This window comes from Heteronotia binoei, chromosome 15 (genome assembly GCF_032191835.1).
Source record: "Heteronotia binoei isolate CCM8104 ecotype False Entrance Well chromosome 15, APGP_CSIRO_Hbin_v1, whole genome shotgun sequence".
NCBI classification, from domain to species: Eukaryota; Metazoa; Chordata; class Lepidosauria; order Squamata; family Gekkonidae; genus Heteronotia; species Heteronotia binoei.
In genome coordinates this window covers 21533843-21561591 of record NC_083237.1, presented here as the reverse complement: position 1 = coordinate 21561591, position 27749 = coordinate 21533843, and the positions used below count along the sequence as shown (strand labels likewise).

Here is a 27749-nt window from a genome sequence, read left to right as displayed (position 1 = left end):
TTTTGGAATCGGGTTTTTTTTATTGGAGTTATCACAGCAAAAAAAAAAAAAGTGAATTTGTCTTGTGATCACTTCCGTCCATAGGGTGGTGGGAAGGAAGAGAGAAACCCCTAATCCTGCTTCCTGCAATAAAAACAATGAATTAATGGCAGCACAAAGATTGAGCTGTGAGAGACCGGATATAAAATACGTCACCATGTAAGGAAGAGGGAGAGCATTCTGGAATCCACACCACACCCTGCATGGTGAAGGTATCGTTTTGGTGTTGCAGTATTTTCTCCTCAAGCCAAGGGAGTTTTGGTACTATGCGCAACATAACAAGTTACCCCCTCCTGAAGACTGTTGCGTAAACTTTGGTTCCCCAGCCAAGATGACGTAGAAGAAGTCCTCACCAAGGAATTATGTGGCAAGAGGGAAATTGGTGGCACCACATGTTCAATACAAGTCTTTCCTTTCAGTTTAAAGAGTCCATGAGGACCAAACAAGGTGAGGACACACAATGGTACAAACATTCCCTCACCCAAAGTTTTTGTATCCCTCAGCAGAGAGGAACAGGACTTAGGCCAAGCAAGGGCCTAGAAGGAGCTGGCAGTGTATAGAAGGGCCACAAAAACTGATTATGGTCTCCTCCAGAGCAATTTTGTGGCTTTAAATAAACCATTTAAGGGCAGGGAGATAGTCGATTTGTCCACAGGTACACCCAGTAATCTGGATTGCAAACCACAGAGTATGCCCAAGGAGAGGGCTAGAACAACCAGCAATGCCGTCAGGAGCCACACAGGAAACAGGTGCCTCTAAATCTTCAGGAGAGTAGCTTTCTTAGAAATCCATAGGAGAACAAGAATTCATGCTGAGCTAGGTTGGGTGGCTGAAGGGCTCAGCCCGTCGAGAGAAGGCTTTTTAGATGCGGAAACTTTCCTCTTTGCCATCGATGTGTTTGAGACGAAGGTAGACGTCTGTGCCAATGCCCTGCAGGGACTGCAGGGTCAGAGAGCCACCCAGGTATTCAGCGTAGGCACGGGAGGTCGGCAGCCCAAAGCCAAACCTGTGAGATAGAAAAGGTTGGATGAAAATGTGTTACTTGGTGGGAGGCAGCACAGGGAGGAACAGTTTTGGAGGCATGTGAGGTTGAGGGGACACACAAATGGTCCTACGTGACCACAAATCCACAGGGATAAAGCTCACTAAATGTTGGGTTTTATCCCACAGACCTCTGTGGGGTTGAATGGGGGAGGGGGGCACCAGCACTTGAGGAAAGCTTTGAAAAATGACCAGGTTCTTATGCAGTATTGGCAAGATGACCCATGGTACTTTTAAGACTAGCAGCCTGGTATTATAAAGTGAAAGAAAGATCTGTTTTCAGCATGGCAAACATTTAATTTTTTTGTCTGGCACCTTTCTAGTCTTTCAGATGGCAGTTATTAATTCAAAAAGGGAAGGGGCAAATGCCTGGTGAAGTCTCAAAACAGCATGCATGAGGTGACAGTACAGGGATTCATCAGCCTCTCTTTAGCGCTCCTTTTGACAGGAGATTTGGTGGGTGTGGAACAGAAAGTAGCCTGGCTCAGGGGTACAATCAAGAATAGGAAGGATCTTAGCGCCTAGATAACGCTGATCAAACATCCGCCAAGTATCAGCATCCACTCAGGTATAATTACAAAAAACGTCCAAATTCTATTAGTATCTACTGTATCTAATTATATTCCGTATCAAAAATTTTTAGAGTTCATTAACAATGTTCATGGAAAATGACCACATAGTCAGTTGTAAAAGTACATACAATTAATTGGCCATGTGGTCACTTTCCATGAATATTGTTAATGAACTCAAAAATATTTTTTGATACCAAATATAGCTTTATATATAGAAGACACTAATAGAATTTGGAAGTTTTTGTAATTGATGCTTAGTGATTGTTTGATTGGCATGGCTTGGCTTCTGTTTAGCATGCAGAAGGTCCTGGTTTCGATCCCTGGCACCTCCAGTCAAGAGAACCAGGCAGCAAGGGATGTGAAAGACCTCAACCGGAGACCCCGGAGAGCTGCTGCCAGTCTGAGTAGAGAACGCAGACCTTGATGAACTGTCTGGTTCAGTACAATGAAGCTTCATGTCTTTTGTCCACATAAGGTACCCACCCCTGTTTATTTTGTGCAGTACCACGTCCTTACCCATGCATGGGCCCTGACTGGCCGCTGTTCCCCATTTCCACCATGTTGCCAAACACGGTATTGATGCGGGGATCTTGGGCGCTCGCTTCAGCTGTGGTGAAGTGATAATCGGTCACTTTGTCTTCGTGGTCGTGAGGGATTCCAGCACCTCGGTCTGAAATCCTACCGGAAGGAAAAAGGAGTCATGATGTTAGAAGCCATGCATCATTGTTTACAGGATTTCTTCCCTTCTCACCTCCCAAAACACCACCACACTGGCTCAAGCCAAAATATCCATCTAGTCCCATTTCCTCTAACAGCCTTCAGGCAGCCAACAGACCAGGCACAAAGGAAATCCCCCTGCTGTTGTACCTCCAGCAGCTAGCATTCAGAGGTTCAGTGCCCTTCGACACGGAGGTTCTATTCAGACAGCATGGCTAATAGCTGCGGACAGACCTTTCCCCCACTTTTACAATTATTTAAACTGATATCACCACATCTTGCAACAACAAATCCTAGGAATTAGAGATTGTTACATAAAGAAGTGCCACATTTTATTTGTCTTGAATCTACTGTTTCACAGGATGGTCCTGAGTTCTAGTACTATGGGAGAGGAAGAAAAAGCTCTGTGTTCAATTCCTTCACACAATATGTATTGCTGTAAGCCTGTATCATGCTTCACCTAAGTTGTCACTGTCTGAAATTAAAAAGACCCTTATTTTTTAGGTTTCTCTCACCGGTGAGAAGGTAGTCTCACTCTCAACCACTTTGGTTGCCCTTCCTCTGAATTCTTCCCAGATCTGTCTGTCTGTCTGGCCCATATCACTCTTGTCTTGGCCTATCTACACTGGGCTTCCAATTTGTTTCTGAGCACAATTAAAGGTGCTGGGCTTGACCTTCAAAGCCATATGGTTTGGGACCAACACAACTGAAGGACTGTCTAATCCCTTATGAATCTACCAGCCATTACAGTCTTCTTCAGGGGCCCTGCTTCAGGTGGCTCTGCCTTCTGATGTTAGACAGGTGCAACTAGGGTCACCAGGTCCAACTCAAGAAATAACTGGGGACTTTGGGGGTGGAGCCAGGAGCAAGGGTGTGACAAGCATGATTGAACTCTGAAGGGAACTCTGGCATTCACATTTAAAGGCATGCCTTTAAAAAGCCTTTCTTCCTTGGAATAATGAAGGATAGGGGCACCTTCCTTTGGGGCTCATAGAATTGGACTCCCTGGTCCAATCTTTTTGAAACTTAGTGGGTATTTTGAGAGGTACCGGATGCTATGCAGAAAATTTGGTGCCTCTACTCAAAAAACAGCCTCACCACAGCCCCAGATACCCGCAGATTCTCCATTATACCCTATGGGAATTGATCTCCGTAGGGTATAATGGAGTACCCAGCAGACATTTTACTCCCCTCCCCCGCTTTCTAATGACCTTGAACTGGGGGATCCCCTGCCCCCAACTGGGGATTCGCAACCCTAGTGGCAACCCAGGAGAAGGGCCTTCTCAGTCATGGCACCAAAGTTCTGGAACTCTCTCTCCAGGGAGATTCACCTGTCCCCTTCTGTTGCCATCTTCCACCAGAGGGTGAAGACTGTTATTTTCATTTGGTGTTCCCTCAGTAATCCCACCTTCCTAACAAATGTTTCAGTGAGTGAATAAGCAAGAATATGGCAAATGAGATTTAGCCATACACCTCTCCACTCAGTGGAAGGAATCTTTGGTAGTCTATCCCCAAATTGGAACCCTGTGGGTTGAGAAATGCCTATGAGATCCAGTCACTATTGCCAAATTGCCTGGAACTGCAAAATGTTACGTACAATTGGAGGGGAAAAAAACCTCCAGGTGAGAGGAAGAAATTATTACACTCAGCCACGGTGGTGACCTCTGGCCTCCAGGGGGGAAAAAAAGTATTAGCTGTGCTCAAAGAGGTTCCACCCAAGCTGTACCTTATGATCAAGTCGATGTCATTGTTGGCAATAGTGATGACAATGTCTGGCACGTTGTAGGGCGTGTCCAAGTGAGACTCCATGGTGGCTCTGAAAGGGAAGGAACAGCCAGAACTTACACCTTCACCTACACTCAACAGCAGCCCAGCACCTTTTTCACAATCCAGACTTTCAGTCTGTTCCTCCACAGTCAGAGCTCCTGCACTAAGGACTTTGCAGGTTATTTCTGATCAGCATGAAAACTTCAACCTCTTATCTCCACAGCTCCTGGCCATCTCTCTCCCCTCTCTGCCTGTTTCTCCCAACCTTGCTTTTCTACTCTTTACAATGCTCTCTCCTAGCTGATTGTGTTAAGTATTTTTCTATCCTGCCTGCCCTGCACACATTTGGGTCCAAACACCTCAGCCAATGGCACCACGAGAGCCAAGAAAACAAGTCTGTGTTTCATAACCACCATCACTGCTAGTGTCATCACAGTACTGGAATAACCATCTTAATTTTGCAGACATGACAGAGCACCTAACTTAGCATGACAGTCACTTGTTTAAATAAGGCTGTTCTTTAACCATCTTATGCTCATATATCCCCTTCAAACTGAATTTCTTCAGCAGGCAATGCCCAAGAGTAGAACACCTGGCACCACATTGCCCTTCTGATCTACTCATCTTTAGCTTTCTCAAAACTCCATACCTTTTAGAGGGAAGGTTCCACATGCTATTTTCCACATAGATGCAGGTTTAGCTTTCACACAGCAACTTGCAAAGAGCAGGGCTTGGTGCAAAGGCTTTCTGTGCCCTAGGCAGATCAGCCAAAAAGTTCCCTTCCCACCAGATAGCTAAGGGCTCACTTACTGCCGATGTGGCAGTAGAAAGTGGGAAGGTATTGTGTCAGAACCCAGAAGTGAAACCACTTCCAGGAGACACTCTAGGAATCCGCAATATTTTTATGGTAAATATAGAGATTGGGAGGGAGACCTAAAGTTTTGCCGGAAGTGGTGTCACTTCTAGTTTCTGATGAAATTCTCCCTCCTTGCTTTCCTCTGCTGCGTCAGTGAGCAAGTGAGACCAATGCTGAGCCACATATGGAGCTGCTGGCCAGGGGGGTGGTGTCTTCTGGAGTCACTGGCAATAAATAGCACAGGCAATGTTGTAGGGTCGCCTAGGAGATGGACTGCCTCTGCAAAAAGGGTCGGGGGCAAGGAGGGGAGAAAGTGTGCTCACCGCATAGCATTCTTGAGCAGCTCTGGAAGGATGTAGTCAAGAGGCATGGGGATGAAAGGGAAGCGAGCGGCCACGTGTCCATTGATCCTCACCCGTGGAGCGTTCCCATACTTGTGCTCACACAGGCGCCTGAAGGAAACGTGATCAACAGAAAGGCTCAAACACAATACTTCCTCCAGAATAAACTACAGAGGGAACCCAGTCTCTCTTATCTAAAAGAATGTCGTCCATATCTGTGAGCTCCACCTAAACCCAGTTTTACAATTGTCTAGAGAAAAGAGAGCTTCTGATCTGGGAAGCCATATTTTACCATGAAAACTTGTTGAATGAAATTGCTAAGCAGTCAGGTTAAAATGGATAAAAGGAAGTACTTCTTCACCCAAAGGGTTAGGGTTAACACACTGAATTCACTGCCACAGGAGGTGGTGGCAGCTATAAGCATAGATAGCTTCAAGAGGGGACTGGATAAACATGCGGAGCAGAGGTCCATCAGTGGCTATTAGCCACAGGGTATAGATGGAACTCTCTGTCTGGGGCAGTGATGCTATGTAGCCTTGGTGCTTGGGGGGGGGGGGGGGCAACAGTGGAGGGCTTCTAGTGTCTTGGCTCCACTAGTGGACCTCCTGACGGCACCTGTTGGGGTTTTTTTGGCCATTGTGTGACACAGAGTGTTGGACTGGATGGGCCACTGGCCTGATCCAACATGGCTTCTCTTATGTTCTTATGAACTACATTAGTGCTGAGGGTAATTGCTTTCACCCAGACCTTATCCAGGTGGATCATTTGCATTTCAGAGTATTTAACTAAATGTTTTGCTTAACAGTTAAAATAAAGATTGGCCAAACATTGTGCCTTTTTGTCCTGTGTCCAACTGACTTGCCCATAAAACAGCAACAGCAAGCACAAAATATTTATGCCGCTGTTCCGGAGAGGGCAGCATAATACAAAAAGTGGCATGGCATCATGTAGCCACAAGGGGGAAGCAACAAACCACCAGACACATCTAATCGAACGAATTCATAAATCTGGAGTTGGAAGGGACCTCCAGGGTTATCTATTCCATATTCCTTTTAAAAATCAACAATACCTGGCAAAATCTACCCATTTCTCAATTATTTTCTTCGGGGACAGGCGGGTGCATATAATCCCAACAAAGTCTGGCTGCAGGAAAACAAAGAAAAATTTTAAATGTCAGTGTTTGGACTAGAACAGCACAGATCCCAACAATAGCTTCTTTTTTCCTGAGCCCGATACAGATTTGTAACCCCCTCCTCCCTCCACAGTTCCATTCTGTACATATAACCTCATGAGACTAGAAAGAAACCATGAAGATACTCTGACATAGTTAACAGGCTTGCACTTTACTAAGGTGCTCCACCAGTAAAGACGTTACAGAACATCTGCATCCTCTCATGCCTGTGGCCATACCACACTGAGGGTGTTCATGGCATCTCCCCCATCAAGGCCAATCTTCTAGTTTCTCCTCAGCCTTCCAGCTTTCCCCCTCTCCCTTCACATAATTACCATCGCCTTTTCCTTAGGTGCAACTTTTTTCATCTTCATTCTTTCTAATCATTATTTGGCCCCTCTCTTCCTTTTCTCTGTTCGTTCTCCTCTGCCAAATACTGCCTGTCATTACTTGCAAATACTATTCCCCCTCCCTTTTCAGTTTCAAACGTCAGCCTGGTGTTAGGGTTGCCAGGTCCAACTAAAGAAATATCTGGGGACTTTGGGGGTGGAGCCAGGATCAAGGGTGTGACAAGCATGACTGAACTCCAAAGGGAGTTCTGGCAATCACATTTAAAGGGACCTTTTAAATGCCTTCCCTCCATTTGGAATAATGAAGGATAGAGGCACGTTATTTGGGAGCTCATAGAATTGGACCCCCTGGCCCAATATTTTTGAAACTTGGGTGGGTATTTAGAGGAGAGGCATCAGATGCTATGCAGAGACTTTGGTGCCTCTACCTCAAAAAACAGCCCCCCCACAGAGCCCCAGATAACCACAGATCAATTCTGGATTATACCCTATGGGAATTGGACTCCATAGGGAATAACAGAGTGCCCAGCACACATTTCCTTCCCTCTCCTGCTTTCTGATGACCCTGAAATGGGGGGAGGGCCTCCAAAACCAGGGGACCCCCTGCCCCTAACTGTGGATTGGCAACCCCTAGCCTGCATATCACATGCTAACTCTCCTTCGGCTCTCAGTTTCCCTCAGTTCAGGCCAACTGCCACCTTCAGCATTCACCCAACGGCCACCGTCTCCCCCCCCCCCCCATTCACCAGACTGTCAAGACTTTTTGGGACTTCAAGGATCCTGTTCATGCCAGGGTGCTTTGACTTATGCAGATTCCTCCTCAGGAAGATTTTTATTTCTTCTGTTGTACAAAACAAACCCGCACAGTTGGGGAATCCTTCCGAGTATACAAAAAACTTGCTGCCTCCCGCTTGTTTCAGGGTGATCTTCTTTCCCTGCCCACAGGCTGGCATGGGGCCACCAACATTAAAGGGAACTGTGCTATTTTGTTTTTAAAATTTAAGCACATCTGTACTTCCACTCTTTGTGTGTGCTTATAGGCACAAACACAACATATCGACACATACAAAACAGGAAAAAAACCCTGAAAAGCAGCTAATGTAGAATACATACAAAATTGGCACTGAAACAGATGTGAAGCAGAACTGTTCGTAAAGCAAATAAAAATGGCACCTTGTCCTCATGCAGCGCAAGGTGGTGAGTGGCCAGCATCCGGATGCCCAGGCGGGACGTGAGCGTCTTGTCCAGGAAAGAGCGAATCAGCTTCTCATCCTGGGATGAGGACAGGAAAGTCAACGCGTTTCAGAGTAAACCACCAGGCTCTATAAGCGTCGGCCGTTGTCTCCTCAGAGTATTATTTCTGCCCCGTTACAATTCCCTGCTTCTTTTGGGGATGTTTTAGAAGCTGCCACGCCAGGCAACACAGATGGGATCATAATTTTGCACCCCCACACACACACTTCAGTTTAAAGGCAAGTCTGGATCTAGAACCTATGGCAAAGCTGAGAAAATTTCCCAGGAGTCCAAAGAATCCCCTATCTTCCCCTCCCCAACCCTTCCTAGCGGACCAAGCTTGGCCTCTTCCTTTCACACCCACAATGGGTCTTCAGCCCCATATATCACAGGCTTCCTAGAGCAGTGACCTCCCCTCCCCCCGCCCCCCGACCCACCCAATTGGGCTGGGAAAGTCCAGGTCAGAGTTACCTGTATGTGCTTTCGACACTCCCGCAAGCCCTCGGCCAGCAGCGTCACCACGTCCTTGTGATCGTCGAGAAGCTGCCGGACCAGTTTGCAGTACTGGGCCTCGGACTCGTGGTCTGTAATCTGTCAAGGAAGGGGAAGGGAGACAGCGGCAAGCAGAGAAGAAAATGTGCATTCAAATGAAAGGGTATGATCCTATTCGATCCCATTTAGTCCAGGCCTAACAAACCCCTTGAAGGACAGCAGTAGCAGCAATCCCACTTCTCATTTCTCTTTTTATTCATTTGTCATTTTTACTGACATGCTTTATTGTTTCAGTTGTGACCTGCTTCCACCAGGTGGCACACCAGTTTTTAAAATAAATAAATGAAAGCATCTAGTAGCACCACACTGCTGTCATTTTGCACGGAGGGAGGGGAAAAATCCTTTGTCCTATGCATCTGTCCTTGCTCTAAACCCCACAGCCCACTGCTCCCACGGACCCAGGGGTAACTACTACCCCAGGCTGGAAACATCCCTGTACTAATAGCAGTTGACTGCAGTCATAGACTAGTCATATAAAACATATATTAGAAAGAAACATTTACAGAAACTGCATTGCAGTTTGATATCACACTCGCATACTCACCTTTAAAAAATAAAATCTGGTGGTTCTGTTACATTTTGTTGATCCTATATTATTTATTTCTTAGTAAGAGCTGCACGCTACCTTTCTTTATTTTACTGAGTTCGTTTGCACCCCACCTTTCCCTCATGGGGGCCCAAATGGGCTTACACCATTCTCTTCTCCTCCATTTCATCCTCTCAACAGCCCTGTGAGGTAGGTCGGGGTGAAAGTGTGCCCAAGATCACCCAGTGAACTTCTATGGCACAAGTGGGAATCTGAACCCAGGCTGACCAGATCGCAGCCCAACACTCCTAACCCTTGTTCCCTCTAAGCTGCAGAGTCTTGTGAGCAAAAATTCTACTTTGTGAGCTACTGGTATTAAAGTCGTGAGATGCTGCATAAATTATTGTGCTCTGGGGTCCTCTTTCCTGAGGTAAGACAAAAATGTGTGAGCTGGAGGGTAAAAATCTGAGAGCTAGCTCATGCTAACTCAGCTTAGAGGGAACACTGCTCCTAACCACTATGCCACACTGACTGTTGGCTTTCTGCCAAATCAAAGTCACCAAGGCACCTTGCAAGTACAATAAAAACACACCTGAGAAATGACCGAGACTAAATACGAAATAGATAAACACACACAAAATAACTGTTAAAACATCAGGCAGTACTCTCGAGATGTCTTCCCTTTTAGTGCTCTGTGACCCGACACATACTTACTGGGGGAAATTCACTCAGTTTCTGGAAGGCTCGAATGTAAAGTTCATGCTGAAGAAATAAAAGAGAAGACAGAAATGACTACAGCAGAAACACAGGTGACAACAAATATTCAGTGCTAAAGAACCACCTTTTGGGATCCTCTTGCTAGCTTCTGGGAAGGTTGTGGTAATGGTTTTACAGACAAGGAGGAGGAGGAGCTGGTAATCTGGTTACTTCCACAGGACCTTTCCTAAAAGTACTCCGTGCAGTTCTCTCTGTAATTCTCACAGATCTAAAGCATCATAATCTCAGGTGGTGGTTAAAAGGCCATCTTCCCCAAGGCCAGTCAGCTGTGGCTGAATGGGAAAGTGAACCAGCAACATCACAACTCTCAGCCCATTTTTAACCATGACACTATTACAGTGCTTTACAGGGAATTGGAAGACAGTCCCAAGGTTCTAATATCCATTTGGGGGAGGAAAGGGGCAGCGGGACCAATACATTCATGCTATGTGAAAAAATGACCCACTCTTCTTTCTGACAAACAGCCCAGACTCCACTCACTGCAAAAACACACTGTGTTTTTTTTTCAGATGGGCAGCTGGGTCGCTCTGCAGTAGAAGACCAACAACAGCATAATGTTTGAGAGTCAAAAAGCTCCTTTTGTATGCTGCATTACTATGTCCTGTGGGCCCCCCGGCTGTTCCCTGCGCTTCTTTTAACACCATCCCCAGATTACTGTTTATCCCTTTTGCTGCTTTCCTTCCAGCCCATGTTGTACATACCACGTGAAGGATGGTAGGGTTGCAGCCGATAATAAAGGGGAGTCCCCGAAAGCTTTTGATGCGGTGTGCAATGCGGACAGGCAGTTCATGATGCAGGTAACGGGCACTTTTCTGCAAGAAAGCAGAAGCAGTTGACAGATAATCACATCTCTTTTTCTTCTTTGGATTACTCCCCTCCCTCCCCCGCTTTTTAACAGGACTGTACTGCAGCGCTGTGCTGTGCTTAATTATAGCGTTTTACCTGGGTGTTTTATTATCTTTGGTGAGTTCCAGAATTTATCGTGGTTAATTGCACATTCTTGGAAATGAAGGAGCGGGAAGGGGGCTGGACTCTGCTCACGTTCTAAGGGTCAATGGGGGATGGGTGCAGCGGGCTAGATCAGGAAGGATGGCAAGGGTCCCACTCATGTTCTACCCCCAGATCTTGGTCAGGATCTCACTAAACCAGCCTTACAACCACCCTGTAGGGCAGGGCCAATATTATCAGTGTCCAGTTTCAGAATGGACAGGGAAGGATGCAGCTGATTTTCCCCAGACCAGTCAATAAATTCTCAGCTGAGCTGACATTAGAACCAGTGGGGTACTGGTTAAGGGTAGTGTTTCCTCTAAACTGAGTTAGTGTGAGCTAGCTCACAGGTCTTTTTGCCTCTGGTTCACATATTTTTGTCTTAGCTCAGGAAATTTAATTTAGCCCCAGAGCAAATTAATTTATGCAGCAGCCAAATCGCTCGCTAGCCGCTTTAATGCCAGTGGCTCATACAGTAGAATTTTTGCTCACAGGACTCCACAACTTAGAGCAGGGGTGGCCAAACTGTGGTTCAGGAGCCACATGTGGCTCTTTCGCACATATTGTGTGGCTCTCGAAGCCCCCACCGCCCCACTGGCAGACCTGGAATACACATTTCTCTCTTTAAATCACTTCTCCGAGCCAACCAGCCAGCAGCTTGGAGAATGCAAGTTAAAGTTGCTTTCTTTCTGCCTCCCCCCCCCCTCTATTTGCCTGCTTGCCTTCCTTCCTGACTTGCAGCTCTCAAACATATGATGTTCACATCATGTGGCTCTCAAACATCTGGTGTTTATTCTGCGTGGCTCTTATGTTAAATAAGTTTGGCCACTCTTGGCTTAGAGGGAGCACTGGTTAGGGGCACAACATGTGCCAGGGCTTTTTTTGTAGCAGGAACTTCTTTGCATATTAGGCCACACCCCTCTTATGTAGCCAATCCTCCAAGAGCTTACAAGGCTCTTATTACAGGGCCTACCGTAAACTCTCGGAGGACTGGCTACATCAGGGGTGCGTGGCCTAATATGCAAAGGAGTTCCTGCTACAAAAAAAGCCCTGCATGCCCCTAACCAGTCTTCTGTTCCAGACCATTTATATGGTCATTTAAACAAAGCCTCCAGGCACGCAGAAAAGTGTTTTAGTAAACAAGGAGAAAGTCTATCATTCCATCCTTTCGGATGGTCAGCGTGTCACAAATGATTAACAGGAGCCCAGGCAGGTGGGTTAGGAATGGCTTTTGCAAACTTTATCCCCAAGGCTGCATTACACAAAAACAAACAGCAGTAGCCAATCTGGACAAGGAAGTACGCCACGGCACCCCTAAAGAATTCCCTCCAGCTCCTCTAAGCACGCTGAGCTCACAGACACGGCTCCGAAGTTCCCCCAAGGCACTTGGGGAGGCAGCAGATTGCTGTAGCTGCAGGTTTTAATCTCACAGAGTAGCAGGAAAACAAAATTACTCTGAACCACAACTAGGTTCGCAGGTGGTGCCCATGTGGGGCAGGGCCCCTGGAACAACTACAGGCAAGAATCTTGCGCAAGGCCCTTTTCTGGCCCCAGATGCTCAAACAAAATTGGCCTCCCTGAACTGATTCACCATCCTGACAGCTAGAGATCAGGTCAACATTTTTGACATCTAGGACGCTTATGACATCTATTTCCTAATCTGTAAAATGTGCTTACAGCATCTACACTGTTTTATCTGGTTTTAATTGTTCTAATTTAATTGTTTAATTGTTTTATTGTTGGATTTTTAATTGTTCTGTTACGTTGTAATCCGCCCTGAGCCCATTACGGGAAAGGGCGGACTATAAATCCACAAAATAAATAAATAAAAACAACAAGGTGGAGCCTTCTGTTCCCATTAAAGTTAGGGAGAGACAGGGATTCTTGTACCAATGGGACATTACTTTGGGGAGAAAAAAGCAGGGGAGGACAATCAAGGCAGCACAGAGCCTCTTTTGCTGGCAGCAAGATCTACAGGTTAGCATGACTTCACACAATGCTGGACTTCTTCAAAGAGGAGAATGATGTGGAATACAAGGAGAGAAATTCAGCAGTGGGAGCCCTTAATCTGGGCTGAAGGTCAATAATCCATAATGTTTTAATGAAATTACAGTTTCATAGGCCATGAAAGGAGGAAATGTTAGGATCCAGGATTTTAGAACCCAGGGCAAGGAGGAAATGTTAGGATCCAGGATTTTAGAACCCATCTACACTATCCATTAAAATCCAATTTGAAACCGATTCAGTTATCCTGGCTTTCCTCAAGAAATCATGCCTCATGAAATTTTGGAGGGGTGAGGCACATTCCTAGCTGCCTTTTCTCACAGTTCCTTTGAGGGGATGATGCGTGAATACACCTGCCTTGCATAAGGACATGGGACCAAATGGGCCAACGGTATGTTCCCTTGATTCCCAGAATTCCATGGGTCAAAAGCAGGGCTATTTGTCAATCAATGGTTAGGATACTATTTTGCCTCTTAGGATTTTTATTTTATCCATCTTCAGGGCAACACATGTGGTCCTACCTACTTCACCATTTTACCTTCACTGTTTGTGTGGTTGAACAGACCACCCAAGGTGTGTTTGCATACCCTTGCAGCTGGGTAGGTGACCTGATCCCCATTCCAAATCCAGCTCTTAAGTCTATATTGGCTCTTGCTACAGTTTCATCTGCAATTTAACATTGTCCCTTTATGTGCCAGACCACAAGGTGTGGCACAGAAAAATCCTGGTGACATCACCCCTATCCAGGAGGGCTTCTATTTGAAAGCGGATTCAGATATTTAACTCCATACATGGTGCCCCCCCCCCCCCACAGGACTGTACCACTTTACAGGTCAAAACCTGCATTCTACAGGTCAAAACCTCCTAGCATGCGGAAAATAAACATGCTGGTTAGAATGATGCATTCAGCTTGCCACATGCAGGGACATTTTGATGCAGTCTGCATTTCTCAGTATGCAATTCTTCCATATGTATTCTGAGTCTTGCAAAAAGACTATTAAATTAACACACTGTGTTTCCATTTTATGCATGTAAGAGAATCATGTGTGGGCTTTTCCTTAGACTATTGCTTCATACTCAGAGAATTTCACATTGGAATGCTGCTGTTCCCCCCCCAAAAAAAAATAAATACAAAAACAACCACCAACCAGTGTTCCTTCTATGCTGAGCTTTGTGAGCGCTAGCTCAGTTTTTTAACCTCTGACTCAGACGTTTTTGTCTTAGCTCAAGGAAGGAAGGCCCCAGAGCAAACTAATTTATGCAATAGTAGAAGATGATGATATCGGATTTATATCCTGCCCTCCACTCTGAATCTCAGAGCGGCTCACAATCTCCTTTATCTTCCTCCCCCACAACAGACACCCTGTGAGGTGGGTGGGGCTGAGAGGGCTCTCACAGCAGCTGCCCTTTCAAGGACAACCTCTGCTAAAGCTATGGCTGACCCACGGCCATTCCAGCAGGTGCAAGTGGAGGAGTGGGGAATCAAACCTGGTTCTCCCAGATAAGAGTCCGCACACTTAACCATTACACCAAATAGCTCACAAAGTAGAATTTTTGCTCACAAGACTCTGCAGCTTAGAGGAAGTACTTCCACCAACCCACTCCCCTCTATTTAGAATCCTAGCTTATCAACCAGGATCACTCAGTTCCGTGAAAGAAATGGCACACTACTAAACTCCAGGGTTCAATCTGGAGCTATACCCAATTGAGGAGACCTGTTATTCTCACACCTACCAGCAGGTGGCTTCCATCCTGAGAACGTCCAGAATACAACATGGTGGTGGGCGTCAACCTCACGGAGGGCTGGGGAGACAAGAGAGCAGGTGTTGCTTAGTTTCCACAGCACCCCACAGAAGGAAAAACAGAGAATACTGATAGCCCTGAGCACCCTTAAGCACCACACTCTTGTCTGTAGTTAAGCTTAAGAGGCAAGTCACTGTTGAGTAAGGTCAACTTTCCGCATTTCCCTCCCATGTTCCTACCTCATTCTTAAAGAATCCTTAGCTCTAGAACATCTGAGGAAACTGGGGATTCGGGCAGAGGGAGAAGGAAAAGACTCAACAGGATTTCCAGTGGTCAAAAAGAGGCTTCACTGCCCCACATAGCTCTCCCCCCTTCCTCACAGCTGGGGAGAACAGAACACCATATGAGATAAGGAAATACATGGGAGTGTTTATTCTGGCTAACAGGAGCAACTTGCAGCTAGACAAATAAGGCCAGCTTCAGAACATTTTCTACAATGGCCAGGTTGCACCCAGTCAAAGAGGCCCTGATTGGGGGAGGGGCAACCCCTCAGACAAGTCATGTCTCCCAGAATCTGTGAGACATTTTGCCCCCATGCCAACGAAAGGAAGATTTCAACCCCATATAAGTAACTGCATGAGCCAAACACTGGAAAGAAAGAAAGAAAGAAAGAAAGAAAGAAAGAAAGAAAGAAAGAAAGAAAGAAAGAAAGAAAGAAAGAAAGAAAGAAAGAAAGAAAGAAAGAAAGACACATTAACATACAGATAGGGATGGCAAAGAGTCCCTCTCACTGAGTCTAAGCATAATTACAGAATAAATGTTTATTTAATCAGCTTTTTCCCCAGGGCAGGCTCCAGTCAGCAAGAACAAGATTAGGCCTCCGTTCTCCCCACAGTCTCTCCAGGGCTAGTGCCAAGATGTTAGGGGAACTCATTAAGCTGTGGTGATTAGCAGAATGGGACTCAAGGGCTGAGCAAAAATTTTGTTCATGACAACAGATGAACGGGTTGTTTTCTGAGGCAAACGCCAACCCAGAGATGTTTCTGGTCTTCCACCCACACAGGCACCCAACTAGTCCAGGACAGGCCAAGCTCAGAGGACTTGGGAGTTTGACGTAGGTACTTTTTTTCAACTGAGCCATGAACCAACACCAAGGAATGCAGCCAGCCTGCTTAGACCTGCTCCTCCCTAAGAACTCTCCTTCTGCTGCCAAAGAGTGCAAACGAGGAAGCCTAGGCCTGCTCTTGGCCCCAAACCAGGATTCATTACAGGAGAGGCATAAGCCACCTCAGAGAGACAGAGGGTGAGAAAAAGGAACATCGCTCCTGCCTGTTACCTTTACTGCATGCTGAATCTGAGCTGTGACATGCAGCTGTGGACAATGCTCACCTTCTCAGCTGCTATGTCAATGGCCGACTGGTTGTAGAAGGAGGTCACTGTCTTGGATCTCTCACGGGCCAGTTCATGGTGTTGATCAACGGCTGAAGTGGACCGATACCGGAGGGCGGGCAGAAGGAGCGGAAGCACACAGGGAGCCCGGCTCCCCACTGCCCCCAGGTCCACCATCAACAGTGATTTCCACATCATTCTGTCTTCCACAGACACCTGGAGACAAGACAGGGTGGTGTTAGGACAACCGTACTCTACGTAGCAGGTGTGCACTGAAAACTGAAGGTACTTCCACATCCTGCTTGTGAAATTTTTTTCTCAGGCATCTGTCTGGCCACCTTCAAAAGACACTGGGGAGGTGCTGTGGCTCAGTGGTAGAGCATATGCATGGCATACAGGAGGTCCCATGTTTGATCCCTGGTGTCACCATTTTAAAAAAACGATCAAGTAGGTGATGTGAATGATCCTGGAGAGTCAATTCCAGAGAAGACAGAACTGACCTTGAAGGACCAGGGGTCCAATTCACATGACAGAGTTGCAAGTCAGAGGGAACACCGATCCAATCCCATTAGCCTTTTCCCACCTGGCCCGTATTTTGCTAAGATGCTTAGCCTAGCCCAGGGCTGGGGAACAATGGCTCTCCAGATGTTTTTTGCCTACAACTCCCATCAGTCCCAGCCAGCATGGCCAATGGCTGGGGCTGATGGGAGTTGTAGGCAAAAAACATCTGGAGAGCCACTGTTCCTCACCCATGGCCTAGCCACTGAGATGGTCTTACCACAGGGCAAGATGACGGCACTCTCAGGATGCATGTTTACAGCACAATAAACAGCAGAGTGGGGAGACAAAGATCTGACATACCAACCATGTATTCTAACCCACCGAAATTATCACAATCTACACAAAAATGAAGCAGTTTGTCCTCACACTTGTGGGTCTGTCAAAACATTGGATGCAAGCTTTCCAGCTGAGGACAATATGTCATGAACAGCTTCTGGGATGATGCAGCTGGATACTAACTACGTGGCCTGTATATGTGGGGCAGAACAGGAAGGAGATTCCTGGAGCCCAGTTGGGGCTGTAGACAGATTCATGCCTTGATGCAAATTTGCTTCCTCTTCTGATGCTAGGAGAAGCCAGCCAAAATATCACACACTTACCTCCTAAGGTGACAGGTTACAGGGATGTTTCTGCTCCCCACTAATTTCAACACTGCCCCTGGAAGGGCCTCCGTACATTCCCTAGAGTGAGAAGACAACACAAAGCTGGTTCACAAATACAGGCACCCCTCTTTATTACCAGACACATTGTCAACCAATCTTCCCCTGTCCACCTTACAGCATGCCAGATCATTCCAAGAGGCCTTCTGTTCAGAGCCACAAACCAAGCATGGCTCAGGTATCACATTTGCAACTGATGGGTTATCATTCAGACACTGAATCTCTACAAAGGGTAATATCTATCTTCGTAGCACTATCTCTCTTCTCTTAACCTACATAGATCCATTTCCAAGATTGAGAACTAGTTTTATTGTCTCTGGCCTCAAAAATAATCCAGTATAAATCTGTTGCAACTTCAGAGGCTGAGGCCAGAAACAAGAAGCAATATTTATTTCAAGCCCAACAGAAATCTAGGGGAAACCTCACAGAAACCAAACTTACCTCAAGTAAACTTGGCTGTCTTATGCCAACATCCTTGGTCTATAAGGACAAGAAACTCTGTTTCCATCTGAAAAAGCAGCAAAAATTGAGAAAAAATCCAATTAATTTTATTACAGAGCAGAAATCTTTCTACTTCCCAAGGCTGGGCTAATCCTGCCAGTGCAGGATTACTCCTGTCAGTAACCCTTGTGGGGGGGGGGGGGAATTATTTTAACATATTTATATTCCAGTTTTCTACCCAAGACAAGTCCCCAATGCAGCTAACAGGATAACAAACCATTCTTAAAACAATTAAAATAAACACAGAAACAAATTCACTTTATACACTTATAACAATTAAATGGAAGTGCTAAACAATGTTGAAAAATATTAAAATCTTCCCAACAGCCAAAGGACTGTAAGATTTTAAAGAAAAATCCCAAACTCTGCCTTTCTCAGGACCAAATGCCAGCCCTTCTCATTGCCTTGTCTGTATACACACATCTTGCTGGACACCCCTGATTCCATGAGAGGCCGGAGACAAGATTTAGGATTCCTTTCTGCGTGCCAGACACAACTCCTTCCCCTACAAGTGGGAACGTAAGTTAAAAATCATGGCCATCAACCCCAAATCCTTCTCCATCTCTCCCTTGTCCCAACATTCATATTCTTGACTGGAAAGGAGGCGGGTAAGGTTAAGACTTTGAAAATTTCTATCCCCTCTCCCTTTCTGCCCAGAAAGGAAAATTAAAGTAGAAAAAAATCTTTCCCTTGATTTCTAATAGCTCCTGCTCACTTCTACAGACATTCTGGCCTGCTCACCTGGAAATGACAGGTGACAGAAAAGCAGGTGAGGGAGCTCTGGAGCCCCTCTTCCCTGCTCTCCTCTGAGAGATGCCAGCAATCCTTGCTTCAAGCTCCTACCACTCGAATGTCCACCATAGCATCTCACTACCATCTCAGAGCCAGGGACAGAACTCAAAAGCTTTCAGACCCCAAGCAGGTCTTCCTGTTCTAACCATTAGACCCCACTTCATGGCAGCCACAAAGAGATATGCTCTCTGTGTCTGCCAGGACAATTCTGCCTTTATGGCAGCCATTTCCCCTCTCCCCACCCCCCAGTGTTGAGATTCTCATCTCATAAGAAACAGGCCTTCTTCACAGGGTGGGGAAAAAGACTCAACTTGGATATAAAACAAGAAAACAAAACTGGAGAGTGGGGAATTCTCAGGGCTACAGCCCACCAAATTCTAATCCTCGCAGTGGCTGGACTGTACCACATCAAATTGCCAGATAGAGGAACACTCCTCCATTCCCTGCATAGAGATAGCGAGGAATCAGGAAGAGAGGTTCTAGTCTAGCAGAACGCACCAATTTTGCACACACAGGCTATTTAGGTTTTTGCACAGATGAGCATTCTGTCGTGCAAATCCCATCTTCCACGCAGTGCGATGGGATGTAGCCCATGTGCGGATTTACTACCTGCCTGAGAACCAGGCATCAGCAGCTGGAACGTTCAAGATCTATTCCCAGCTGGGAAGACAGAGAGGCTAAAGGGGTGAAGCACGTCCAATGCCATGACCAAGCACTTGCAGGTTCTCCTGAAGTTAAACCCAAAGGAGGTTGTGAGCTGGGCTGCCCGGGTGAGTTAAGCCAGAGCTGCCTACGTGAGTTAAGAGCTGGCTCCCAAGAACGCCGGGGTTTTCCGGGGGGTCAAAATAAGAAGCAGCCAGGCAGCTGGGTTCTATTTCCAGTTGTAATAGCAGAGCGAGGCCTAATGGCTCGGTGAAAACCAGAAGCTCAAACACGCGACAAGAAGCTGAGTATGTGCAGTTCAGTCACGGCTCAGGGGGACTGGGGAATTCATTGGGGTCTCCAGGAGGTCCCAAGCACATTCACTCACCTCCTTCCCAGGCAGTGCCGAATCCCTTTCCTGTTCCAGCAAAAGTGCAAACGCCACGGCTCTGGCTGCTATCAACACAGCCTTTGGGCTGTTGGCAAAGCCTGTGCACATACACAGAGGAGCCAGGCCCCTCCCTAAGCCAGCGACCTCATTTCACCTCCAGAGGCTGTGGCTGGCAGGGAAGGAGGGGGGGAGCCCAGAGCAGAACCAGCAAGGAGCCTGGACGACACGCCCAGGTGATTCCAGAACGTTCAGCAACCTTTCAGCCCACCCCAAATGGGTGGGTGCCAATCCCACCTTTGTCTCTGTGCCCCGAAATCTCGGCCTGCCTTCACCCTCATTCCCTGACTGCAGCCAATCAGTGGTTAACAACAGCGGCACACGCGGAAAAGAAAAGTCGCACTTGAGTCATGACTCCGGCTGGCTGGTGGAAGCCAATAGCAGCTGGAAAAAACACACATTTCAGGGCAGAGCGGAATTGCAAATGTTTGGAGAAAGCAAATTTAAGACACGGATTCCAGTCAGGGATTGACAGGAGCAATCCTATGCATGCTTAACTTGGAAATAAATCTCACAGCAGGCAGCCGGTGGCACTGACTTCCGTGTTCATGTGCCTGAATTCTGACTGTTAACTGTTTCCAGCCTTCATGGGTTCTGCCTCCTTCCCCTTCGGCATTCTACTGTAAAGGTTTGTTTACATTTCCGAAGAAAATATGGCACTGCCTGTTTAGTTAGAGAAATTTAACCCTGTGTTATAACCTACATTTATCCATTTCAGTGCTGCACCTAACTCAAGATGCCAGCCTGTAGGTGGGACCTGGGGAGCCCCTGGAATTACGGCTCATCTCCAGTCTACAGACGTCCATCTCCCTGAAGAAAATGGGTGCTTGGAGGGTTGGACTCTATGGCATTGTGCCCCACTGAGGTCCCTGTCCTTCCCAGGCTCCATCCCCAATTCTCCAGGAGTTTCCCAACCTGGATCTAGTAACCTTATCCCCCCACACACACACACACAATCCCCCACCAGTGGCCAGGGGGGAACCTGCCAACCCCAATTGTAAGAAATCAAAGATAGCTGATCAGGCCAAGGAAATCTTGGTGGAGGGGTGGCATAAACACAAAAATCAGGTTGCCATCTGCCTGGGGGAGGGGAACCAACACTCCGTCCCCCTTAATAAGATGTTTCTTAGCTCTTTGCCATTAAAAGCTTCAGCTGCCCTGTTTCCAAACATTAAGTCTGTTAAAGGGTCAGGGCATTTCTCCCCTGGCAGCTGTCAATCCTGCTCCAGGAGAATAGGGGCTGGGTGAAAAAATCCCAAGAGGCTGGTCACCCTGGGAACCCAATAGAGTCAGACCTGACACAGGGTGGATGGGGGGAAACCACCCATGAGGCTTGGGTTCAGTCTGGTCACTAACAGAGGTGAGATGCTTTTGGCTTTTGTTGCGTAAAAAGGTCAAGGTAGTCCCTGTGCAAGCACCAGCCATTTCCAACTCTGGGGTGAAATCGCATCACAACATTTTCGGGGCAGACTTTTTTTTATGGGGTGGTTTGCCATTGCCTTCTCCAGTTATCTACACTTTACCGACTTCTGAAGGATGGAAGGCTGAGTCAGCCTTGAGATAGCTATCTGAATCCAGTTTACACCAGGATTGAAATCAGGTCGTGAGCAGAGCTTGGACTGCAGTACTGCAGCTTACCACTCTGCGCCACGGGGCCCTTAAAGCGTGCTTTGGTGGGCTGGACACTGTGGCATTGTACCCACTGAGGCTGTGTGCCCCCCCCCCGAAAAAGCTTTCTGTAATTCTCAATTTGTTCAAACAAAATCTGCCTTTTGTTTACAAATCCCTTCTTCCTTAAGAACAAAACAGCAATCAAGATGGCTCAGACCAAACAGCCAACTAGATGCTCTGGGAGATCACTTGGTGGAGCTTGAAGGTTTGTTCATCACTCTCCCTCCACCCCCACATTTCAACTGCCAGGGGAGGGGAGGGGGGATGGAATTGTTTTAAAGTTTCAGCATTTCAGTATTTACATCTGCCTTCCACTCCAAAGTTCAAAGAGGCAACAATCTCTGTTTTACTCTGTCATTTTTATCTTTCTGCATCTTGTAAAATAATCTCCACATCCAAAAATACACACACATGTGTACACTTGAGAACAAAACTGCTTCATAAAATACACCACAACTTAGTGTTTGCTAATAAACGCTTCCAGTGAAGATGATCAGAAGAGGGCAAGCTTAGAGGATAAGCTATTAGTCAGGGAAGTCACAGGTTCAAATCCTAGCTTAGCTATGAACGAGGCATGCAAACCTATCAAACCTATCTTACAGGGTTATTGTTAACGCTCCTGAATTAATTTATATGAAGCATTTTGAATACAAGGCATGAAAAACACTGTGCAAGTGTTATTTCCTGGGTATATTTAAGAAGATACCACATTTCTGTTACTATTAATATTTGCAATGTCTTTCAGATTATCAGTCTAAAGAAGAGGGTCTGCCATTTTGTTTTGCTTCTGAAATCCCTTTGCGGCACCCAGCTGATCACTGTGGGTGTACCTCAGAGCTGATACAGCATAGATCAGGGGTGCCGAACTCATTTGTTATGAGGGCCAGAAGTGACATAAATGAAACCGTGTTGGGCTGGGCCATGTCAGGTTGGGCCGGGGCATGTATGTACCTATTTAAGATTAGGTAGCAGAGATACAAATTTTATAAAGAACACAGACAAACACAAATATTTTTTTTAACTGAAAACACAAACACAAATATTTTTTTTAACTGAAAACAGGCTTAAAATGTTAGCACTCATTGGTCTTAAAGATGCTTTCTTTGTATTTCTCCCTTGGGATCCAGAGAACTGGGCAAAGGAAGCGCTAGCTCTTTCCTTCCTTCCCCAGGGGACTGGGGGGGAGCCTCAGCAATAGAAGAAAAAGAGGCTTGGCTCAGTAGCTCCACTGTGCAACTGAGAGAGTCTGCAAAGCAATCGATAGGGAGAAGGAAGCAGATGACAGCCAGTTGCTTGGGGGCCTGATAGGAGCCCTCTGGGAGCCTGATTCGGCCCCCGAACTGCATGTTTGACAGCCCTGGCATAGATATTTTTCCCTCCAAAGAACACAAAGCCCCATGGACAACAACCTCAGCTGAGCTGATTCTTCTGCTTTTCAGAATTTGGAACAAGCAACTATACAATGCAGGCTGCTATTTAAAAGTAAGGCTAGCAGTCAGACATTGTGAGGAAATGCCCCTAGGAGGTCTGAGATGAGCAAAACCTCCACTTTGTGTTTTTAAGTTTTTTTCCTCTGGACAGAGAACAGGCAGGAATGGCTTTCCAGATGTATCTCAGTCCACTTTCATGCAGATGCGAATAGATCTAGCAGAAGAAACAATGGGTGGTCCAGCTCTCCCTCTTTTCCAAGCAGAGAACAGAGATTTGGAGGAACAGAATACTAGAAAGTCTGCAGGAAAGAGATTCCCAGAAATCTCCAGGAATCTTCAATCTGTTATGACCTAGTCCAGGGGTGGCCAATGGTAGCTCTCCAGAAGTTTTTTGCCTACAACTCCCATCAGCCACTGGCCATGATGGCTGGGGCTGATGGGAGTTGTAGGCAAAAAACATCTGGACAGCTATTGTTGGCCACCCCAACAGGAAGGAGAAGCTCTCTTTTCCTTGGGCGCAGAGTCCATGGGGGCAGGCAGAGCTCTCCACTGGCAAGGTACCCATTGACCATGTGCTCGCCTGAAAAGCTGGAGAGATCTTCAAGGTTATGGCAACTCTGTAGAAATCCAGAATTCCTAAACTAAAGAGCCTATAATTCAACAGCTGATAGGGCATGCATACATAAAGGGACAGAGAATTTGTGTTTTACCTACTTCTTTTGGATCTCTTGCTCAATCAGGTGCTGTGCTAAAAGTATTAATGTGAACATTTTCTTTTTAATAAATACTATATAACCTGATGCTGGCAAGTGGCTGTCTGTATCATATAGGCCTCCACTGCCTCAGACACATTATTCTAAAAGGAGCACCAGGGGGAAAGCAGGCAGTTGGCAAGTGGCTATTTTTCCAGGGGCACTCAGGTCTCCAGGACGACCAGGTGCTGGACAGCAGGAGACACAGAGGCAAGGCCTCAGAACTCAGAAAGGAAGGGAGGGGGAGTCCTGACGCTCCTAGTGGGCAATTCCTTACGAAGGCCAGGTTGTGGTGGTGGTGGACTATCCAAGAGTGTGTGTGTGGGGGGGGGGGGAAGCCTCTCCAGCTATGAGAAAAGCCTAGAAGGGCAGGGCGGAATAGGACCTGCAAGCCAGAGCAGACCCATTCTACCACAAACTTCACTCACAGATTAAGAAGCAGATGGTTTACATGCTGGCTACAGCTTAATGAGTGAGCACTTAAAATACAAAGAGTGCTTTCAAGCCATCCTCTCATTTCCATGTAAAACCTTTGAAAACGGAACATATGAAGCTGCCTTATACTGAATCAGACCCTCAGTCCATCAAAGTCAGTATTGTCCACTCAGACTGACAGCAGCTCTCCAGGGTCTCAAGCTGAGGTTTTTCACGCCTACTTGCCTGGACCCTTTTTAGTTGGAGATGCCGGGGATTGAACATGGGACCTTCTGCTTACCAAGCAGATGCTCCGCCACTGAGCCACCGTCCCTCCCAATAACTGTCACTTATTCTCCTCCTTTTACAACAGGATGAAACAGAACTGTTATCGCTGTGAAACAGGGGAGGGCTTAGCCCCTGGGCCTGCAGACGGATTGTTTTCAAAGACCTTCCATCAACAGGAAGCCCATATAGATTCAGCTGCCAAGGAACCGGAGAGTGCTGCAAAATGGTTCCTGGGGTGGGGGTAGGAAGACGCACCAGGGTGCATAGTCACTACGGGGCATTGGCCAAGACTTGCATAAATACAGCCAGCTCTTTCTGCACACTTTAGGGAACCTCCAATTGTACAGAACAATGGATCTTGCCATTACAATTCCACCGTTTGGAACAGCCACTGGGTTCTCCACAACTCTGTTTGAAAACCACTGCACTAATTCCGCTAGTCTTAAGCAATACTCTTGCGCAATTTGTTTACACTATGAGGCCCAGCAGCCAATATGGCATACCTGGACTTTCTAAACAGTAGTTTTAAGTTTAGGCAGTGCCATCTACATAGCTTGTTTCAACCTCCCCCCCCCAAAGGCAAGGTTTTTTGGGGAGAGGAGTGGGGTTAAATCACTTTTGCCTCACTCAGTTCTCCACCATGACCCATTCCAATGCCCTTTTTCAAAGGTGCATTTATAGAAACTGCCTCCTGGTGCCAAGCGTTGCAACACAATCATCCCTTCCTTGCCAAGTCCGACTGTTTACATTCTCTAGGTTACAGCAGGCTATGGAAAAAGGAAGAACACAGGACGCTGCGGATGCCAGCCTCCGCCTTTCACAGTGCCATACGTCCTAGGCTCCCCTGGCCAGAAAGTACAGGACTCTGGCATGCCAGCTGTTCTCCTGCCCTTCTAGAGCCTGGTACTGCCCTTGGTTCAACTCCTGCACTCCTGCTGGCAGTCAACTCCCATTCACGGCTCTCTTCTCTGTTACTGAGACATGATTTTTTAAATCCCACTTCATTAGTGTACACGGGGCGTTGCAAAGCAAAGACAAAAACCCAGCAAGGTCTTGCACCAAAAAAGGCTTGTAGTTTAAGATTTGACAGTGGGGGAGATGCAAGGGGACTGAATGAAAGGTTCTGGCTCCCAGCTCCGCCTTCCTGGGCCAATGGATCTTCAGAAATTCCAGGAGTTACTGCATTCAGCCTGTATACTTCATCCCAAGAGGCCTCCGGGCGGGGGGGTGCTCTAAGCTTTAGACCACAACACTCCCTGCCCTATTCTCCGACCCATTGCAACACAATGTTCTTGTCTCCTCCCTACTGCACGTATGCAGCCCATGAATCACAGTTCCCAGCACCATCGCAGCCTTCAAAGCATTTTTCCTCATCGAAGGAACCCAGGAGTCCTGGCTCCCAGCATCCCCTGCTCTGACTCCCACTCCAGCCCACCATAGTCTCCCCTGTGCTAGGAAGCGAGCCCCAGAATCCAGGCTCCCTCTTCTCTAACATTTGGCTCCCCCTCAAGAGAATTTAGGAGCCCCACTTCTCATCCTCGGCTCTCAACCCCCGGCATAACATACAACCCAGGATAAACCCAGGTGTCCCCTCTCCCAGCAAGCATAATTGGTACGTTCCATTAAGGCCACTTACCTCCAATGTCGAGCGCTGCAGCAGCCTCCACGCTTGAGGACCGGACTAAACCAGCCGTCCCCTTCTACGGGGGGGAAGAGAAAAAAGGAGGGGCTGCCAATCTGCGAGAAAGCATGCAGCAATGCTAGATGGGAAATGTAGTCCCGCGAAGGTACTTGTAGGACCATGAAGAGCACTTTCGAAACTTCCAAACCCAGAAAGCATCGCGCGAAGGAAAAGTAACGGAGGCAAGTCAAACGGGAAATGTAGTTTTCGAGGAGTCTTCAGGGAACAACGTCTCAATCATTTACTCTTTTAGCCCAACAATTAGGAATCATACATTTACTGATTTATACATCTGTCTCTAGTTTGGACAGATTTATTTGCTCCGCTGTTTTTTACCTGGAATTAAATTAAAACAATAGTGACCTTATAAACATAGCTTGCTAGTTAAAACATCATTATGTTGTATGCTAATTTGCTGTTCAACCTCTGCCTTATATATATGAACAGGTAAATTCCATTTCATTGTATTTAAGATAATACAGAGACAGTTCAATAGTTTTACTAAAGGAGTAACACTTCAGTGTTACCAACTCTATTCTGGGAAATTCCTGATGCCTATAGGAGGAGGAATTGAGGAGGATTTTGCCTAGAATTTATGGGATACCATTGAGTTTTCCCATTTAAATTGTCATTTTCTCCATGGGGAACTAAGTTCTGTAGTATAGAGATCACTTCTAATTCTGAGAGAATTCCCTACCTCAAGATTAGCAACACTACCTGTAATGTTCATTTTTTACTTCATTTATAGTTCACCTTTCTCGCTGAGATTCAAGTTGGATTACTGAATTTAAAGCAATGCAATATAGTATAACACATGTATTTCTAAGCTAACATCTGAAATGAGTAGGAAATCCTTTGTTCAAGGCAACTCGAAACCTCTCAATGAAACCCCAGTTCATCCATTTCACCCTGGGATCTCCCTTCTTTTGTTATTTGCTTGAGCATCACTGCACTGACTCTGGTCAAATACAGGCTGCAAAAATAGATCTACTCAGCAGTAAAGTCCGTTTTATCCAACAGGGCTGACTCCCAGGAAAGTTTCTTATGATTGTAGCCACAGCTCAGCAGCTTATCATAACCAGGACTAAGCAAAAGAACAGCACCAAAGCAGCAGTGTCCTTTCTGGAAAGAGGGAATTATTCAGACAATGAGACAGAGTTTAATTTCCATGTTAGAAAATTATGGCTGGTTTTTCTAAATGCCTCAAGTATATGCCACAGGTCTTGGCACATACTCATCCTAGTCCCCGTGACTAGGTATGTATCTGAAGCAGTTGTCTGAGAAAGCCAGTCCCCAGCACAATATTTGTACAAGACTATACAAACAACTATATCACCCATATCCTTTTGTCATGAGTTGTACAGCAACCAGAAACTTATTTTACAAAGGAAACTCCTCCCCCTGCTTCTACAGTGTCCTCATTTAGCCTCTTGACATTTTGATTCTGTGCAAAGTTACCTCTCAAAAGGGTCGGCGTATGATGGCGCCATTCTAAGCAGTTACACCATTCTAAATCCAATGAAGTTAATCAGGGCTTTTTTCAGCAGGAACACACAGGAACACAGTTCTGGTAGGCTTGGTGTCATGGGGTGTGGCTTATATGCAAATGAGTTCATGCTGGGCTGTTCCTACAAAAAAGCCAGATGCAAAACAATGGTGATGTCAGGAGGTGTGGCCTAATATGCAAATAAGTCCCTGCTGAAGTCAATGGGCTTAAAAGGCTGTAACTGTTTAGGATTGCACTACTGCAACCAAAGTAGCAAGCAGTCCCATAGTATCTTTACAACGAATTTATTGCAGCCTAAGATTTTCTGAGGCTGCATCCACTTTGTCAGATGTGTGAAG

At 46.4% G+C, this 27749-nt stretch overlaps 1 protein-coding gene across 1 annotated transcript; it reads right to left on the bottom strand.

Moving 5' to 3' along the window:
* BCKDK (branched chain keto acid dehydrogenase kinase) lies at positions 1-25979 on the bottom strand. The gene is made up of 14 exons (XM_060256674.1): positions 25860-25979; positions 17727-17793; positions 17226-17306; positions 16066-16281; positions 14668-14736; positions 10644-10754; positions 9880-9927; positions 8559-8678; positions 8028-8126; positions 6403-6476; positions 5316-5444; positions 4096-4185; positions 2169-2330; positions 1-1045 (listed from the first exon to the last, which is right to left on the bottom strand). The coding sequence occupies exons 4-14, from the start codon at positions 16261-16263 to the stop codon at positions 901-903; spliced, it is 1245 nt and encodes a 414-aa protein (XP_060112657.1). The 5' UTR covers positions 16264-16281; positions 17226-17306; positions 17727-17793; positions 25860-25979; the 3' UTR covers positions 1-900.
* Between the last annotated feature and the right edge of the window lie 1770 nt (positions 25980-27749).

Excerpts from the sequence above, each read along its gene's own strand:
- BCKDK (XM_060256674.1), bottom strand. The coding sequence starts at position 16,263 with ATGATGTGGAAATCACTGTTGATGGTGGACCTGGGGGCAGTGGGGAGC. Across the intron at positions 14,737-16,065 it reads TTGACATAGCAGCTGAGAAG|CCCTCCGTGAGGTTGACGCC; the intron begins GTGAGCATTGTC and ends TTGTCTCCCCAG. Across the intron at positions 5,445-6,402 it reads AAATGGGTAGATTTTGCCAG|GCGCCTGTGTGAGCACAAGT; the intron begins GTATTGTTGATT and ends CGTTTCCTTCAG.